This window comes from Andrena cerasifolii, chromosome 2 (genome assembly GCF_050908995.1).
Source record: "Andrena cerasifolii isolate SP2316 chromosome 2, iyAndCera1_principal, whole genome shotgun sequence".
NCBI classification, from domain to species: Eukaryota; Metazoa; Arthropoda; class Insecta; order Hymenoptera; family Andrenidae; genus Andrena; species Andrena cerasifolii.
In genome coordinates this window covers 14,420,715-14,440,751 of record NC_135119.1, presented here as the reverse complement: position 1 = coordinate 14,440,751, position 20,037 = coordinate 14,420,715, and the positions used below count along the sequence as shown (strand labels likewise).

At 47.2% G+C, this 20,037-nt stretch overlaps 1 protein-coding gene and 1 long non-coding RNA gene across 2 annotated transcripts in view; one reads left to right on the top strand and one right to left on the bottom strand.

Moving 5' to 3' along the window:
- Positions 1-20,037, bottom strand: part of LOC143366151 (uncharacterized) — a 167,986-nt gene that overhangs the window by 6,870 nt on the left and 141,079 nt on the right. The window contains exon 3 of the long non-coding RNA XR_013084673.1: positions 13,310-13,354. This is a non-coding gene — a long non-coding RNA (uncharacterized LOC143366151). The remainder of the gene's footprint in view (positions 1-13,309; positions 13,355-20,037) is intronic.
- On the top strand, positions 3,436-5,124 carry LOC143378861 (uncharacterized). The gene is made up of 2 exons (XM_076830887.1): positions 3,436-4,875; positions 4,942-5,124. Exon 1 carries the CDS (start codon positions 3,862-3,864, stop codon positions 4,837-4,839), a length of 978 nt encoding a protein of 325 aa, XP_076687002.1. The 5' UTR covers positions 3,436-3,861; the 3' UTR covers positions 4,840-4,875; positions 4,942-5,124.

Below are 20,037 nucleotides of genomic sequence, written 5' to 3'. Positions count from 1 at the left end.
TCTCCTCTCCCGAGCGCACCGAAAGCATCGCGGGCTCCGCGCGGCTCTCGATGCCCGGTTTTCACGCGTGCCCTCGTAAAACCCGAGACGCTCGAATAAATTAAACGGCGGACGTGGATTTCATTCACCATTTCTTGAAGGACCGTAAGATCGCGTGTGCGTAGGGCACAGGGATGTGCGATGTCCCGTTCCGAGACTCGACAAGCGAGTTTTAAGTGAGCAAATAGTGGCATTTGGAAGTTTTGGTTGTTTCGAGGGGCTGAAGATATTTTATTCATTGTATTCTTTTGACTTAGGTACTCCAAGCCGTGGAGTCACTCCTTTCTTTGCTCGCGCCTTGTAAAACGGTCGTAAAAGAGGTGTCTTATGAGCCGAGAAAGGTCGAGGAAACGAACGTTGGCAACTCCAACTACCTGGCTCTCATCCATCGAAAGGATGCTTGGCTTTTTTCAATCGCTTGGCAGGCTCAAGGCTCCGAGGCTACTTACACCTCTTTTAGCCAGGTACGGGGGGTACCTGCCAGTAATTATCCAGAGGCGAAACAGTTTTTTTATTAACCCTCCATAAAGCACTGCGAGGGTCGCCGAATTTTTATAACCCGTGGATTGCAGGAATCAGTTTTTAGGATGGCACTTTACAAATTGCTTTAACGTGGGTACCTTTCCGGTGGAAATGCTTGAACGAAACTGCTTTAACTGATAAGTCAGTGTCTCCCAACTTTTTTTTTTAAATAACCTGCTACTCCCTATAAGGTGAGGTGAATATTTCCATTCTTTCGTCTACGAAAAAATCAGTATTGCATCATTAGTGAAATAAATGGGTGCCAAAAAATGTCAACTAAAAAAGACCCACAGGTTGGGTATCACTGTAATAAGTGACAATGAGCCTAATGAATAAAGTGTAAGCAATTGCTTTTTCTTAATATTTTACTAGGAATTGCTTAAATTCGTGCGAATAAAAACACAAGCAGTTGCTTTATGTTGTAGGAATACCTAAACTGCCTAGGAATTGCTTAAAGGAATCGCTTTTCCTTAATTTTTTAAGGAATTGCTTACGATTTAATGAATAAAAGAAGCAATGCTTTTGCTAAATAAGCAATTATTTAAGAATTTTTAAGACTGCTGTACCCCATGCTAACATTTGCTTAAAGGACCAATTCACTTCATCAGTATGTATTAGAGAGAAAGCGTATGAATAAATGGTACATGAAGCTCTTTAAACGATAATTAATTGCAGCCGTTTTAAATTCGTATATGTACTATACAGAGTGTAACAAAAATGTTTACGTTCCTTAAAAGGGGTGATTTGTGGAGTGATTGCAAACGATTGCCAGCCGCGGTTCCAGGCCTCGCGTCTCGGCTCACGGGCGGCCTACAAGCGTATTTGGGTAACTTCTCGATGGTCGGCGTTTCTCCTCGAAAAATTTCCTTTTCTGCATGCTACAGTGGTAATTTTGTTTACGCTGCAATAACCTATGGAAATGGCGCGCTTCTTAAACATCCGGAAAGAAAAATTTTATAATGTGCGAAAGAAATGGAAAAATTGAAGATTTTCGAAAATTATATCTGCAAAGGCGGGCGCGAGTCAGGAGCACTGAACGCGAGCGAGCAGGGGTAGCCCGTGAGAGAGTGAGAAACGTTATCGGCAGTCACAGCTACCTTTTACTTATACGGTTTAGCAAAACCAGCAATTCCTTATGATTTTTATTCATATGAAAATAAGAAATTCCTTTTTTGGTTAAGTAATTGCTTTTTAAGCAATTGATTTGGCTAATAAGGAATTGCTTGTAGGAATTGATTTGGCTAATAAGGAACTGCTTAGTTTTTATTCATCAGGCCCAATTTCTCTTATTTCTGAATCGTGTAATTTAATATTCGAAAATCTCCAATCCCCTAACGTAGCAATTCACCAATTCTACAGTTTCAGAAACTCAGAAATTCTTCATCATTCTCCCGCCCCACCATTTTTGATTTCCATTTCCTCAGATTCTTACTGCTCCGTTTGAGATTTCGGTTTGACCAAGTCCCCCGCCCTCGTAATCGCGCAACATTGAAGCGCCGTGCCCGATAAAGTTGGACGACGGTTTCGCCCTTTCCAAACACCATTGAATGCTAAATATGCATACTTGCAAAAGGATCGCGAGTAACCGGACGAATGGTGTGGCGCAGACACCACAGATGGCAGCAGCTAACAAGGTATCCGGATGGAGCTCAATAATCCAACTTGGACGAATTCACCCTCGCCTAACGACAGGGTGGGATAGGGTGAAATGGCTGAACATTTTCGTCTAATGCTGGAGGAGAATCGAACGGTGCAAATGTTGGGAAGAGGTTTACATGCGTTTCAGTACTAAGCTGTTAGGAATTATATCGCAAACATTCTCGTTGAGGTGCCTGGGGCGGCATTGAAAGTATTTAATTAGGATGGAGGCAGTTTTTGAATTTAAACAGAGATTCCAGCTATAATTACGGGAGATCTGCCAGATACCTTGTAAGCTAAGCGGTATTCTAATCTCGTGGAATTTTATCTGCGTAGTAACGACCCCTCGTTTGTCAGCGCGCACTCGGCGCTCAGGCAAATCCCTTTTTCATCTAAATTCCTTCGTAACCAATAAATTCTAATGCTATCCAGACGTGGTAGGCGCTTCTTCAAAGTCCAGGATAATATTCCTCGACTCTTCGTTGTCGCCATATATCTACAACCTACTCCAATAACCGTCATTCACGCACTGAGAACTTGTCCCTTAAAATTACACGCGGAGCGTGAAGCCGAGAGTAAGGATTCATTTTTGTTTTGATTTCGTATATCGCGGAAGCCACTGAAGTATTGAAATATCCAATCAGCCTGAAAGTAAATGGTTGTTTGAGCTGGCAGCATCGAAACGTCCAATAAACACCGAATTAAATGGTACCAACTGCCAAGCTTCCGCCATCAGAACTTGTTTTGCAGTTAATCAACCCTTAAGCTTCCATCGTTAGACCTTGTCCTAAATCCCACGACATAAAATCACGAATTTCACTGAATCTAACGGATCCGTCGGTTGTTCACAGAATACAAGGACCCTCGAAACGTGAGCGCGTGTCGCGGGGGAATCCCTCGCGACGTCGGCCAGCTGACGAACGAGGACACCGAAGATGTTATCCGACGAAGACGGAAGGAGCAACAAACGGCGGAAAGGTGAATGGAAGGGTTCGTGGACGGTTTTTCGCGAGACGAGGCCCAATAAAATCGTGCTGGATCTGGGATCGAGACGTTTCAAGGTGCCTGCCGGCTGGTGGCGCCAGGCTACGCCACGCTCTGCCCAGGGGTAGCGCGAACCTCGGTCTATACGCCGCTCTAGAGGGGAGGGCCGCATCGAGACGATATCACACACAGTCGCGGCGAGATCAAATCGACGCGGACTAGCTACGTGGGAAGGGCGAAGCTGGCTGAGGGACGAGGACAGAGGCGGACTGGAAGGGGCAGGACGCGCAATGCGGGAGACGAGGACGAAGAACGGAGAGGGGTTGGTTGACCCTGCCGGGTCAAGAGAGGGCCGCTGCGTTGGAGGAAGAGAGCTCGAGCGGATAGGTGTTATTCGATTCCGTTCGAGAAGACAAAGCGAGACCAGCGCGGCTGAGAGGAAGAGGGACGCGGCGGTGGAGCGGAGACAGGGACCGGTGGAGCGCTAGAGGAAGACGCACGGAGAGAGGGGTTGGTCGACCCTGAGGAGACGGTCGAGGGAGGAGGAAGAAGCTGGAGAAAGAGGCGACGCGGATGGAGAGAAAGGGAGAGATTGGCTGACCCTGATAGGAACGACGAGGAAGACAAAAGGTGGAAGGACAGAGAGGATCGATAGGTGGGGGTGGAAGGAGACAGAGAATGAAAGAGAGGGGTTGCTCGACCCTGCGCGTTATCAGGAGCCGCCCCTCCCGGTCGCTCCTATATCCACCCCGACTTTATATACCCCCCTCGTGTATCCGAGCCGCGGGTGCATTCGTGTGCACGGTGGTGGGAACCCACACAAGTAACGCGCCGCCGACCCTCGGCGCAGCCGGGTGCAGAGCGTCGCCGCATGGCGTCGGCGTCGCGAGCTCGGCCGACTCTTCTTCTCCGTCACCGGAAGATCTCTCTTCTTCCGCGCGGTGCTCCCTGCGCTTCTCCTCGAAGGAACAACGAACCGGACGAAGAAAGGAGCGAACAGAGACAGAGAGTGGGAGAGAGGGAGCGAGCAGAAGTGGGAGGAGGGAAAGGGAGCAGGCTCAGGAGCCAGCAAGGGAGAGAACTTTCGTTATCGCGGCGCGAGTGACGCGCTGCCCTCGGAGCGTCGCGACGCCGCCAGACGCCCGACAGTCGTCCGTCAGACGCGCCACGGTTGTCTCCAAACTGACCAGTTTTCGAGCCGCCCGCACTTCGCGCTTGTCCACCGACCAGGATCCGCGTATCTCTTCCTGCGTCCTTCCTCGTCCTCGTCTCCGCCTCGCGTGCCGTCTGCCCTCTTTGGCTTTTCCACCTTGCGACCTGACCAGCCGAGCCAGCCCGGACACCTTTCTTCCTTTCCGCCTGCATTCTTCTCGACACTTGCCGCTTGGCCTCCTCACCGCTCTCCTGCCGGTGTGCCGTCCGGACTTCGTTTCTCTCCGTGGCAACGGCCATCAGCCGACCGCGCTGACTACGCTCCAACGTCACTCGTCGCACGTAGACCGCGCGGAGCTGTCACCTCTCCCGCCGACAACAAGGATCCTGCCTCCTGTGACTAACCGCGAACCTGTTCCCGGCTGTGACACCACCAGTGCAGGAGAATCCATCGATCCGGACTGCCGAGAGAGACGCTTCCAGCGATGGACAATACGATGGTGAACCCGAGATCTGCCGCTGTCCGGTGACAGCAACGAGGTTGGTACAGAATTTATCCATCCTCCCACTTCTGATAGACTTCACATGACCCACGATATTGCGTAGGAACGCGCGAGCTCTCGAATATCGACCGACACGAGCACGTGAAACGACGCTGGATTTCGAGGGACCCTTTTCGACGGGTGCCCGAGCAGCAGGCAACCGGACCGACGAACCGGCACGGCGGGCGTGCAGGTACACTTGGGGATTTTCGGTACTCGATGTCATCCTGACGTCGTCATACAGTAATCATCCCTTTCTTTTACAAGACACATGCAATGTGACTTTCATCTGAAACCACGCGGATAGAGTATCTTCCGAGGTTCCTGCCACTATTGTTTTCTGTGCTTGCAGGTCTGTGTTAGATGACAGCAATGAGCTTCGCGTTTATAGTCCACCAACGAATATGATCTTCCGAAGAACACGGATCGAGAGCAAACCTACACTTTCCTCGAATCGTCAGCAGACACCACGAAGCATGGAAATCTTCTGCGAACTTCTTACCTGTTCTTCATCGTGGACGCTACGTTGATATGTGGTCCAGTATTCGGTGCATCCTTGGCGACGATAACGGAGCAGCAGCTCGATGAGGAATGTGGAACCCCCTGTACGTATACTGAATGTATCCTGAGTGTATTCCTGTCCGGTATACCTTCAGTATACGTAACAGGAGGCTACACCGATCTACGTTGGACGCTGCCGCTGGCCCTGGATCCTGATGTCCCCCGTTAATCGTAAATTTAGCTTAAGCGGATTAGAGTTTGATAGCTGGCTTCATTACTTGTAACAACGTCGCCTCTCGTAACCGTGGGCCTGGACAAGTGCAAATCGAAATGTTCGTCATCGACCGTTGCTTTCGACATTAAATTTTCTATTTGTACTCCATCGAGGACGTTTTATGATTGTTGCGTTGCTCGAGTATTCGTTGAATACGCACTCGAGGGATATTGCGTGGAGGTATGTTGGAGAGGTTAAAGTAGGCTTCGAGATAATGTTAACGACGAGGGATTGCGAAGTCGTCGTACGATTATTGTAACTTAAGGGAAGATTTAGGGTAGAAATGGGAGAAGAAGAGCCTAAGAAGCTGTTACTCGATGTTAATGCGTTCAGAAGCTGTAGATACTGTGTGCTTGATTAAATAAACGGTTGAAAATCTGATGCCACGTTAAAGTAATTGCCACGTCGGTTATTCGACGAGACTCTCTGCACGTTAATAGCGCACACTGATAATCGCGCGTCAAACATTCTCGAGTCGTGAACGGAATCGTGGAATTCGAAACACGAACCTTAGAGTAGAATCCAAGAGATTTATAACTCAGCTCTGACTGTGGTTAGTTTGCCTTTCGTAGACTTTAATTTACTCTCGATTATGGATAGCAATTACAATCGTGGGGGGATTGAGGATTGTCAAATTAGCCACACGATTGTACAGCCACTTGGCCCGCGGTGTTAGATGTCTGATCATACAGAGTGACTCCAAGGTGGTGTGGATAAATTTACTAATGAATCTGAGCGATGAGAATTACCTAATAAAGAGATGTTAGTGAATACTTTTACTTTCACATTGATAGAAGTATTGATAAAAGTCTTTAAGTAAACGTAACCTCGTTGCTTTCTATTTCATTGTTCCCCGCGACTTCACAGGCGTGATCAGTGTCTTCTCTAATGAGTAACAAGTATTTGTCTATTTTTCTGCAACCTTGAAATATCTCTAAATCTTTCTCGACACCATCTATGTGGCTACAAGAATCATAATTACCTCCAAATTCAAACACCATGTCCCTCGACTTCGAAATTATTCCTAAGCACATGTAACTTGAACAAAATAAACGATGATAGAGTACTTATCTACACAACGACCATCACTATTGCACATAAACATTCGAATGATCATTGATCACAGAAAGAAAGCCTGTTCCTCGTCCTGCAAGCATCGGCAGGCTGCGTTCAGCCTTTAACCAGCAGCTCGTAGCGTACGTTAAGGATCGAATAAACGTGAAACGAGGCCAGGAGTCGGACTTCATTGAAGGATTCCGAACACAGTTCGTCGTATGCCAAACACGAAATAAAATCGTTTACGAGCGGCGTGTGTACCAAGTTTGCCAATAAACCTCGAGCGAGACAAACAAGGTGTAAGTCATCCCCGTAACCCCCGCAGCCCCCTCCACTTAGCCCCCAGGGGGGCAACCCTTTCCACGCAGCCGAGCGGAGCTTCCGGGCCGACTTTCTCTTTTAGAGCACTCGTAAAAAAAGGGTTGAAGGAGGCCCACCGTGGCCGAGCGGCCTGCGATTTGGAAAAGGGTTGGTGAAAGTCGACGGCCGGCAGTAAAGATGCTAAAAATTCGAAAGCGAAGAAAGGGTTGACAGGGTACAATAGCAGGGACGAGAAATTTCACTTTTCTCGCACCGGAAGACGAGCTCGCGGAGATCGTCAGTTCTCTTCGAATCGCGATCGGGTGCGTGTACGCTGAGCGTTCCTGTGACTTTTTTTCGTTCACTGTTCCTCTTGTTGTCGGGGGGATGAACGTTAACGGGAAGTTAATAAGTTTACGACGGCTTGTAAAGGGATTTGACCGACGAATTGCTTGGCGTTCCTGCTACCTGGAGGCCGTTTTCCTGCCATCAGGTTTGATATTCCTCGTTGAGTAGGTAATAATTGCGACGAAATTGGGAAAATGTTTGGCTGCAAGGAGCTTAGAGTGACGTTTTGGCTTGGAAGACTAATCAGGGTGTACCGTGTAAAGTACTCTAGGGATTTTATTGTACTTGCACTTGCTAATAACTGGCAAAGCAGACAGAATTCGTTGAAAAAAGTTAGAGCTTGCGATTCTTTTTCGAAGCAATTAGCAAATAGACTCGGGGAAGTGGATAGCTTAGTAAAGTAGATAACACCGATCCAGAGGGCGTCACTGGACTGTTAAGCATTTATGCAGCAAAAATTCTCAGCAGATAACAAATAATTTCACCCCACTGCAACTTTTCGAAATCCTAACTGCAATCGAATACGCCATCCCTCGACTCCTCGAGTGAAGCTTAGTGAGTCGTTAAGAGTTTCTTGGACGGGAGCAGGTTCTCAGTACCGCGCCGAATACCAATGTAAATGGCTCTCGAATATTTCCACGAGCTCACCTCCCCCCAATTACACCTCTGCTGCTGAATTTTTCATCTCCCCCGTGACCGGTGGACCGTTCTCTGCGGAATTATTCAAATGGACTTCGAAGCTTCTGCGAGAAGTCGCGACTCGTTACGGATGAAAGGGGCACACGTCCCCGCGACGAAATTCTCCCGACGGTACCGTACGAAATTCGCGCGATAAATTCGAGGATTCGAGACATGTTCGCCGCCATCGCGTATGCAGGCCTTGCGTCACGGAAGTTGCGCATCTGGATCATTGAACTCGCTCGATCAGTCCGCAGAGGGGCACGGGGCCTCGAATTATGCATTTGGAGTTGATCACGGAGTGCTTTTTGCTGGGTCCTCGAAACGGTCAGCGAAAGGCAGAGGGAGTTACCGACATAGTGCTGGAAACTCCGCCGAAAGCTTTGAAACATTTACTCGCCCCCGATAAGGAACTAGCCGGAAGCCGCGATATCCTACGAACAACCAGCGAAGAAGTCTCCAAGCGAGCGGACCAAGGTGCCCGGACCTAGCCCAGAGCCCACGATCTCAAATGTCCGTGCTGACATAACTCACCACCGACAAAAAAAAGTCGAAAAAAAAACCCTGCAGCTCTCTCAGGCTGAGCGAGGAACCGCGCGGAGAGCCCTGAAATTTCGAAGGGGACCTGGAAAAGCGACTTGACAAAGTTCAACGAGCTCGAGCGACGAGCGAGAGGGCGGCCGCGGGATGGACGAGGAAGCAGCGCAGGAATTTCGAGCAGGGAAAGACAGAGAGGCTGTCATGGCTTGGAGAAGAGACGGAGAGAAGCCGCGGGAGAGACCGAGAGGGAGCCTGAACGGGAGCAGGGTAGAGCGAGACCGGGGAGATCCCTCCGTTGCTGGCCAATGAGTCGCTGGCTCTTTTGGTGGCCCAACCCTCGGGCCAATATGGCCGCCACGTGCAAAAGGGAGCTTAAGTAAGGGTTAGGCTAGGCCAGGCTGATCCTACTGGACCTGGCGCTTCGCGGAGGGGAACGGGAACTGGTCCAGGAGCCGGAGGGGAGTGGGCGTCGTTGCCAGCCATGATGGGATGCTGCGGGATAGCAACTGCAGCACCATAGTTCTATGCTTGCCGAACTTCTACGCTCGCCCGGCCGTGCGTCGAATAATGGAAACGTAACTCGGCGCTCCCGCGTTTAGATGCGACCCGCGTGTCGCGGCTAATTACGTCCCACGGTAGCGTAAAACTTCCAACCACGCCTGGCCCGAGTACTCCATGGAGTTCAGGGAGGCTGCAGCTTGCCGGGGAGGAATCGCCGCGATGGCTGGGATTTCATCTTTCATCTGACACGGGCTGGTAGAGTTCCTGGGATTGTCTTTTCTTTTAAGGATGCTGGAGTGGAGGGCCGTACAGTGATCGTCAGGAATCCAAATTCGATCGATGGCAATTGGTGCCAGGTCAATTTTGAGGCAACGGCGCGGTTCAAGCATTAATCAATTCCTTGTTTGATAATTCATTTATACCGTCTACTGACTGCGAGCAGCTGGAGTTTCGCAAGACTTCTGCTTCAAAGTGCAAAGGTGCAAGTCTCCGACGAGATTTCTTAATTATTTTGTCGTTAGCTTCACGAAATTCGACTCTCGTGAGACACGTTTCAGGATGTATTTGCAGAAATCTCATCCCTCGCGGTTATTTCCATTATTGACGTTTAGTTATTGCTGAGACTTCTCTCTCGCGTAAAATCTCATAGTGGATTCGCACCTTACTGTCCGGCGAAACATTCAAGCTTTCTTTCATTTGCCGCGGAGTATTGATCTCAGCATTCGCGGGGTACAGTAGAAAAACGTAGCGAGGGGTCTTACGCAAACTTTGCATATCGAGTATCTCGAATACGTGGTGATTGAAAGCATTGCGACAGTAGGCACAAGATGGAAGGACAGGGGCAGTGTTGATTCCACGTGGAAACGACGACGCGCGTCCTGCGGCTCGTCGAAATTAATTCTGGAATTAACAGCGCCGCTGATTCTCGTTAACATCCACCTGCCGTGATCCGCGTACGCGCTGGCAATTTCGCGGATATATATCGCCGTTTAAAGAGTTTCAAAAGTCTCGTCGATGCTCCTTGCAGGATCGCGTCAAGGCACGACTGCGAGATCGAGTTGTTTCATAAACATCGGAGTAATAACATTTCTAACCAGCCGAGAAATTCTTTCGGCAGAGTTAATCTCGTTACGAATGAGCCATTTCTTCTGCAAAAACACTTTAATGGAGGTGAAGCCCGCTTGATTCTACTTTACTGCCCACGGGGCGCTCCAATTTAAGATCCTGACGATTTCAGCGTCAGTTGACGAGTGGCAGGGATTTTTGAGGGTTCCTCAACAGTCTCGTACGGTAGAAATCCTTCTCTCTCATTAGAATGTTTGAAAGCATCCGCTTAATAAACCTTCCCGCGTGAAACATCGATTGCACGAATAGCATCGCGGCCACTAAACATTCCGCCGCCCACAGCTCTATTTATCTTTCAAGACTACTGTTCGTCGTGCGCGAGCGATAGTCCAAGATAGATTGTACCTCCTGTTCGAGTGCTCGGATTTAGTACTCCACAAATATTTGGCGCATACCGTTTCTCGCAGCGGACTTGTGTGTTTCGTCTACAGCGCGGGAACCAAAACAGAAGCCGAGGCACGCTGGTGTTACCTAAAGCTTGCAACGCCACGAGATTCCTCAAATACTCCCGAACTACACTTAACACATATGGTCCCTGAATTTTTAAACAGCGCGCTACAGACTCGAGAAACGCTATCAGAAATTTCGCCTTCAAAAGCCTGTCGCACAAAGAGCCACCCCCTCGCTGCTACGAATAATCAAGGTGTCGCTGTGCACTCCGATAATGATCCGAAAAGCGTGCACGCGCTAAGGGACGGTCCGCGAAGAAGAAAAAGGTCGCATTCGGTCTCGCTGGCGAGAAGCGTGAGACGCGAGCACGGAGGAGGGTAGGAGGGACCCAGGCAGGGAGATAAGAAGAGCGCTGGCTCGTTTCCGAATACGTATGGTCGTTGGCGATATCGGTTATTATAAATTACCGAGGAAATCGTGACTAGCCGGCGTAAAGGGTAAAGTAAAGTAACGAATTAACGGCGCAGGGAGTGTCGCGAAGTGTAAAGTGCCGCGCGTTCCCGATGCGTGTTCCCGAACTCTCCCGCCGACGCTCGAGGCCGAGTTAACCGGCGTAAACGTGAATTTATAATGACGTTGTACTTCGCGGAATACTACCTATTACGAACTGCCTTTTAAGGAAGTTGTATATTACGTGTTTCACGGGCCCTGGTATGGTAACCGACAGCCACGGGGGTACTTTAAGGATTAAGATAGCCGTCTACAAAGAAGCGCGTTCCTCGCGGCACCGAGACGATCCTGAACGTATCGAGGTCCAAGCTTTCCGGAATCGGTGCGAACGTTTCGAGAGCGTCGAGTCGCAATATCGCACAGTGGTTCGAGTATACCACACGCTAGCTGGACAAAATTATTTTTTCGCGGTATTGGGTTTATATGGGGTTCAAATTGCATCACAGTTTATTATTTCACGAAAAATATCAATGAAATAAAAATATGACTAATTCAATAAAGGAAAAAGAACAAAACGACAGTAGATATTGTGCTTTAAGTATAATAATGATCAGTTATAACATTATGATTATTCCTGTGATTTCTGAGTTTTCTGTGGAGTTTTAAAAAAAATATCGAGCCACAGTTGACTCACCTAACATAAAATGGCTATTAAAACAGTATTTTACTATATGTTCCGCGTCTTTCCACGCTACAAGGGTGGAATGTACGGAAAGTAGAGACTTTCTAGTTTTTTTTTAATCACACGATCGATCTGCAGAAATTTGCAAAACTATATTTTGTGAATTGTTTTCGAGTACGACGCTCGGCAGGAGGGACAGCACAGTTGTTATATTTCAGACTCTATACGTATTATAGATTAACTATAACTATAAGTGTGCCTTGTAACTATTAATTTCTTGTTAATTACATTACATTACATTATAGAGTCTGAAATATAACAACAGTGCTATCTCTTCTGCCGAGCGTCGCACTCAGAGAAAAATTCACAAAATATAGTTCTGCAAATTTTTGCAGATCGATCGTGTGATTAAAAAAAACTAGAAAGTCTATACTTCCCGTACATTCAACCCTTGTTGCGCGGAACGACGTGGAACATATAGCAAAACACTGTTTTAATAGCCATTTTATGTTGGGTGAGTCAACTGTGGCTCGAAATTTTTTTAAAACTCTACAGAAAGCTCAGAAATTACAGGAATAAACATAATGTTGCAACTGATAATTATAGTTAAAGTACAATACCGTCGTTTTGCTCTTTTTCCTTTATTGAATTAGTCATATTTTTATTTCATTGATATTTTTAGTGAAATAATAAACTGAGGTACGAATCAGGTTTGTTTCTAACAATTAGAACCCCATATAAACCCAATACAAATGTAGTATGCTCGAACCACTGTGTATCGGTCGGAACTGGATAATGGTTCCTAAGAAATTATTGAATACCGCGAGCTTTGATTTTTCTGCGCGGCTGAATTCTAACCCCTTTCACGTCGACGTATTGCACCGATCCATGGACGTTTCTGGATAGGGCGTTTCTTAAATGAACGGTAAGGGAGAAAGCAGGAAATGTCACAAAGCAGCGTTATCGAGAAATTAAGTTTTAGTACTTCAGTTCACCAGCAAAGAAGCAAGGTTCGATGAATTTAATTTTTCTTACACGTACAATTTCCTGATTTTCTTGACTACAGAAGTTTGTGCTTAGGCAAAGAGTGGGAACATTTCCAGTTTAATTTTCTTATATAATTGTCTTCTTAAATAATTTCTTGTTTTATGTTACCGTACAGGGGTAATTGAACTTTATAACCCTTCGTGATTCGACAGTTCAGCATTCCCAGTTGCCACCAACAAAATATGCTATAAATCGCCCAATCTCGAAAAAAAACAGACATTCCCGAATTGTCCCTTTACCCTTTAAATATATCTGACGCACTGCCGCTTGTCTCACAAATATCTGCCAGTTATTTAGGAAGCTTCAAGTGTCGTTACTTTACGATCAGCATGACATTAGAACAACCGTATTTAAATACGAGTGGCGTTAGAGGGGTTGGTACAGCATGTTGCGCGGCAGCATGAATCTACTCCAGGCGACTAGAGCGACGTTTTACGCGTTTCTATCATCGTCGAGGACGTTATCGAGTGTCCCTCGCGGTGCAAACTCTCTGCTAAGGGTAATAAAAGTATTATCAGCGCATAATCGTCGACAACTCACCTCCGCGGGGATGAGAACTGGCGGCCCAGCTCCGGCACCAGTAATCTGCAACAGAAAGCCGCGCGGCATCGTGTAGGAGCGATTTTAAACTCGCGCCGACGTTTCTTCTAAATTTAAGAGCGAACGGCGACCGGCTATTATTTCACGCGAAAGTTTAATTTTAGGGTAAAGAAGGTTTGTTAACGGGCGGCGGGCGGCGCGCGGGCGGAACGGCCGCAATGAATCACGCGGAGCAACAAATTCACTTGTAAGGCCGCCTCGTAAAATCCTAGAGCCTCTGGAAACATTTCAAGATTTTCTGTTTCGTGTTCCATCGCCCGGGCTAACGTCCGCCTCTCGACAAAAGGGTGAGACGTTCCGGGGAGGGTGCAAAGGAACAGCACGAGGGAAGTGAAAGTATGTACACGCTGGATGGACACGCGCGATCGCCGGCTAGCCGCTAAAAAGGGTTAGGAGAAAGTTCCTTATTTACTGCGCTGTAAAAACGGGAAAGGGTTCCTTTTTTTCCGGGCGAACCCTTTGCCGAGAGCCTTTCCCCGCGGTCGTCCCTAGATTTCTCTTTACAAAGAGTACGCAGAAAAATATTTCACTTTCTCTGGCCGAAGGGTGGCCCACGCTCCTTCGACTTGCTCGAATCATCGTAGACTTATGAAATTTCTGAAATCTATTGCCACTGTGCCGACTTTGTTAGTTCTGGACGCACATGAAGGTATCAACTGAATCCTGCGGGGGATTATTTAGTAACCGAGGATTAACTTGCTGCGTAAGCGACGTCAGAATCCTTATGAACACCGAACCTTTCATATTCCTTCCTCGTGCAATCGAAACGTCCTCCATCATAGCTAGTACGCTGATTTGTACGCATTAAAGACCCACCGAACTGTTACAGCCTGATTCAAGCGCCGGCCGTCGGCCATTTCAGTGCCCAGGGAAGCTTGTTTGCCTGCGTAGCAGCTATCTATTTCTGTCAAGCAGAGTAGCTATCTAGCCATCGAGTTCTTATATCCCCCAAGTCCCGAGTGGACGAAACGAGAAAGCGCTCCTCGCTCTTTAATCACTGTTAAAGCCAACCGATACCCTCTAAAATCCAAGGAAGAACTGAATAATTCTAGGCGCCTGGAGAACGCCGAAACATTCGCCGACAGTCCACCCAGCGATTCCGAAAGAAGCGCCGCGTAAATCGCGCGAAACGGCGTTGCCGACTCGAAGATGGATAAACCCCGATCATAGGTATCATCTGCTTGGAGAAACGACCGTTCCGCGTCAGTTAACGACTCGTATCATAGAGAAATAAATCAGCGGACGACCGCGGGGTCTCGCTGCGAGGGAAGATGGCAGAGTCTGCGGCGCGCGATGGCAGCGGGCAGGAAGCCGCGTCCTCGAGACGAAATTTATACGGGCACTTTATATGGGGCCGTTAAAATAAATTGAAGGCGTTTTATCGTTACCTCCCGCTGTAATTCATTCGAGTCGTTTCCTATTATATCGCGCCGAGAGGAGGCACACTGACCGCGAATCCTCTCGATCCGCTCGCGAGGGGGACGGATCGACCCGCTCCGGTTAAATAATATCTTGGCCGAGGATCTTAATTGCGCGAGAACGACGCTGTAACTTTGCTTGTAATTAACTGGCAAGCCCGTTAGTGCAGGGTCGTTCGAGTGTCTTTCAGATGTTGGTGTATCGTGGGTCAGCCTCCTCTCATTTTCAAGGGTCGTCGGGTGTCGGACGGTGATCCGGTTGAAACTTGGAAAAGTTAAGATTGAAGGCGAAGCTTGGCGAAGTTCAGATTAGAATTGAAGTTTTGGGAAAGTTCAGATTGGAGACGAAGCCCTGGGAAGGCTTGATGAGGTCGCGGATGGAATTTTCAAGTAGCGAGATCAACGCTTCAACCAACCAACGCTCCTTTCCCATTTTTTTTTTAAATATCCAATCTGCAGTGGCTCCTCAGGACGGATCGAGATCTTTCAGTGACACGTTTCTGCTAGTCCCCTAGGTTCCTAGGTCCTCTAGGTTTTCAAGAGAAATTTCAGCCAGCTCGCGTAAGTTCGAAGCGTCCATTAAGCGTCGAGAGATTTTCTAGGAAAGAGCATCTCTCGTCCCGAGATAAGACATTAGGATCGTTATCGTTTGCGAGGCTCTGGGCATGGACTGTCACGAAGGGATTGTGTGTCAATGAGAAGCAATTGCTCGAAGGCCGAGGGCCCGTTTAACGGCAATTCGTCGTCATTGCGGGCGTCAGTTTCGCCGCTGATAACCCTGGGCAATCGTTTCGTGCAACATTCTCCGCGAGTTCCTTCATTCCCGCAGTCTCATGTATTATTTATACGTCCATGGCGGCCCGAGGGGCTTGCCTCTTCGACCGATTTTCGTCGAAGCAGCGTCGTTATCCCGACGAAAGTCGAACGAGCCGTTTCTCTTTCGCCGCACGTTCTCGCCAAAGCAGAAGACCGGTTGCCATTTTCAGGCTGTCCAGCGATTATCCTCCTCCACCGTCGAAATCAAGAGCAGAAAATCTCGCGAGATTTTCCAGGGACAGCTGGCAATCTCCCACGCGAGTGTACCCCCCCTCGTTTCGCGCGAGATAATTAGAATAACGGCGTTGCGGCGCAGAAGAACTCGAGGCTCGCGAAATGGCACTCCCAGTGATTCACTGGTCGGCGAAACAAAACAAGAGGGGTCTAATTGAATTCCAGACGGAATCACGGAGGAATTGAAAAAAAAAGGAAAAGCAGCCGTCCGTCGCGTGTTTTCCGCTCCGGCGTGCCGGGCGATACTCGGGAAAGAAAACGACACAGAGCCGTCGCCGTTGTTTCGAAATCGTCGCTCGCTATCTGCACGTGGAATTAATTAACTCTCGTATCGAGGCCGATAAATCATTCGGCCGTATATAAGTGTCCGTGGTCTTAACGGTACGGCTAATGAACTCGAACAAGCGTTTCTTGAACGAACGCCCGCTTTTATCTCGCCACGGAATTAAACGTCCGCGAGCGGGCAGCCCGGTTAGTTTACCAATAAAACGGGATAATTAGCGCGACTGTAAACGTCGCCGGTAAGTGACACCGTCGTAATTTCGCCGCCTGCTATCCGACGCGCACACGCTTTTGGCGCTGCTCCTCCGGGCCTCGTCTTTTTGTCAACGGTTTGTGGGTAAAATCGGTGCCTTCCCGCCAGAATTATGGCTATCGATGGAGCTCGCCCCCCGAGATACCAGAAACAAGACGATGCACGCACGTCTCTGCGATTGGTCTCGAGTTTCGGCTCAAGGAACTTCGAAAGTTCCAAGACTCCTCTGTAATGGCGTCCGGAGGCATGCTCGCGGGTCTGCAACGTTTATCGATTCAAAGAAATTCAGTGTTTGCAGAGGGAAATAATAAATCGCGAAATAAAAGTGGCGGAGAAAAGGATTGCAATGATTAGAGGAACTTGAAGTAAAGAGAATGAAGCTTCGAGGTCGCCAGGGCTGCTGAGAAGGGGCTGAATCTTATGGCGAAGCTTGTGAAAGTACAAAAGAAGGGTTGCACAGTAGAAAAGGCTCGGGGCAAGAGCTTTGTTGGGCATTTCCTGGATCCACATTCGATTGAATTAAAACGTGCCGCAGTCACTTTGGGACGACACCAATTCCTCGAAGAATCGGAGTTAACGCGGCGCGCACCCCCCTGGCATCGAGGAAGAAAGTGTCGCGTGGAGTTTTACGGGTGCCATCGGCGTGAAACGGGAATATTTTCCGACTGTTTAGGTGGTAAATCTCTGGGTAGGTATCATGGCGAATGTAACGGCGTAGTGGTGTGGCTGAACGAGCATCTTCTAGACCTAGATAAACTTGAAACGGGGCTCCCCCGCGGATTTATCGCCGCGTCTCAGCCATTGTTTACGTCTGCGGACGGGCCACGTAAATTCCCATTTTAAAGTGCCCCGGGAACCGTCTGCACCCACAGTTTCTACGTATCTACGTTCTTTAGGATAACGCGCGCTGGCTTTCCTCCTGAGCTGAGCCTCGATACGGAGCTCAGCCTGGAAACGGTCCCTTTGTTTGCCTCTTGGATTCACCACTTCGCGGAGGAATGAACCCTCTGTCAAATATTTATTGCACCGCTCGAATTTACGCAGCGCGCACTTATTTCGGCTAAGATAGTGAGCTACAAGTTTTGCCATAATATTTGCTTATTTACTACTAATAATAAGAGGAATGTAAGTGATATCGTGTTTAATATTCGTGGGATGCAATAAATATTTCCAGTACCCACTGTATACAGTGAAAAATTCTTTCTCTTTTTAGTACCTGCACGAAATAATGGGCAGAGCAGGGGAGACCGGGATAGTGTGAGCCGAGAAAAGTTTGAAGTCGAATAAAATATTTGCCCTTCAATGAAAATATGTGGAAAGAGATTTATAATGTATTTTAAACATTACTATTGGTAAATGACGAATAGCAATACTTAAAATAAACTTAGAGTGTATTAAAATTCAACTTGAAAAGAAAAAACGTAAACGACCATTTTACCCCACTTTTCTTATATAAAATACGAGTTTTAATGGAGGATATAATTATAAAAGTAACTTTATTAGAACTTTTAAACTATTTAAACTGTTTTTAAAAAAATATTTTTCATTAATACAAGTTTAACGCCAATAATTTGTACTTTGTAACTTTGCCCTTTGTATAAACACATTTTCTTCTGAAAATGAGTTTTTAAATGAGCTTTGTTTACATGAACAGTCTGACACATTATTATTAAAACAAATACATACATAATTATTAATAAAATACGTACTTATTCTATCTAAATAATTTTTTTAACAAAAACATTTTATATTTTTTTCTTCAAATGGGCTTCGATAATTTTTGGAAGACAGGTTTCACATAAAAATAATGATGCTTTAAATTATATAATAATTATTTAATAATGTTAGGATTAATGTTATCTCAAACGCGTGTACATGTATGTTTGCAATAGAGATGTACCGACTAGTCGGTTAAGCCGACTATCCGGCCACTTTTGTAGTCGGCGACTAATCGGCAAAAAAGGCCGATTGATCGGCTCCCTTTTTGTGAATACTTGCCCATTTTTCTCTCTCTTTTTTCCAACAAGTCTTATAATTTTGCTACTAAAGATGTACCGACTAGTGGCTGACCAGTCGGTTAAGGGGTTACGCCACCCTCAGGCGCTCAAAACAGCACTAAACTATTCAGACGAATTTTTTTTACTGATAGTATGAGGTTGAAAATTATTTCTTTCCTTCTTATGAGTAGAGCACGTATTAGTGCATACTGTATAACTACTGTACAAAAATCTAAAAAAAATGGCCATTTTTCCATTTCTGGCCAAATTTCCATTCTTCGATATCTGAATGCGCATAAGTATTACGGTATTACGCACATTTATTACGCCACCAAAATTTGTAAATACATTCTATTGTTAAAGAATAAATTAAGAAAGCTCATTTCACCCCGGTGTCCCCTACGTAGGTACCTGCTTCGTTTTATTTCGTACGAAGTCGGGGGCGAGCACTAAATTCGTTCGAAGAACGGCAAAACAGGATCGTAAATATCCATGATCGTTCTTAAATTACTTCTTCGACTAACAAACAATTGCTCATAATACGGGGAACGATACGATTCATCGAGGAGTCTATGGAAACGCGAGGGAGCAAGGGTTGCAAGCCACTCGGCGACGAATGGCTTGGTTACATGGCTTCATCTCGTCTGCATGTTGCAAGCTAACAAGAAGCAAGATGAAAAGTCATATTTACTAGAGGGGGGCGTCGTTTCTCGTTACACGGGAGAACCCTCGTAAAGTTGCCGCGTCCGGAGGCGAGTAATCGCGAATAAAATCTCGTGCCCCGGCAGGTAGAACGCGCGATGGGTCTGCAACCTTGCGCGCGTTTAATCGAGAATCGATGCGTATCCCCCGGCCATGCTCCGCAACTAAATTCTTTCGCGAGCATCCCCCTCCGCGCCGGTCGCCAGGATTTCAGCTCCGTGAGCGGCTTATTTATACAAAAGCTGGACGGCGTATCGCGCGGGGGGGATCGCGAGCACAGGCTGCGCGTCTCCTCATTGGAGGATCCTGGACAACTGGCCTGCTCACTCCAGTTGCTTTGCAAGGGAGAAAAAATGTTGAAACGAGTACGATCCAGGCCCTCGAAATCGTAGGCGATTGTTATCCGTGGTTGTGTTCGATTTGCATAGGGGCGATTACGCGACGTCCTCGGGGTTCTTATTATCCGTGGACGTGTTCCTCCGAGGCGCGTATCCGTATCTGCGATCGCTGGGGGATTTATTTGTTTCTGTGCTCCTTATATGGAAGATAATAGTCTTTAATGCGCAGAAGTACATGTAACAATGCGAAATGTGTATAAGTATTGCTGGAGTTGAAAGTGACGTCCAGAAATAGTACTATGGGAATAAGACTAATAGGGATCTTGCAGCAAAAGGGGTGCAGCTCCATCCTTACCAACTTCCAGTAAATTAGAGAGGGCTGTGCGTAAAATTAATGCTTCGACTAAAGATTAAAAAGAAAACTTTGAGTTAACATTCCAAGTTTTAAGTAGTCATTGCTTTGACTTAGCAATGAAAAGAGAAGCTACACTTTCGCACAGTAAGCAGTAGTTATTGAGTTTAGAGAAATAAGTAGGATAGAAATAGGTAGGTAAGTTTTTACTTTTATTTTCGGCGAATCTTTCAAATCCGGAGCTGCCCGAAACAAAAATATTGCGCGGAACAGTAA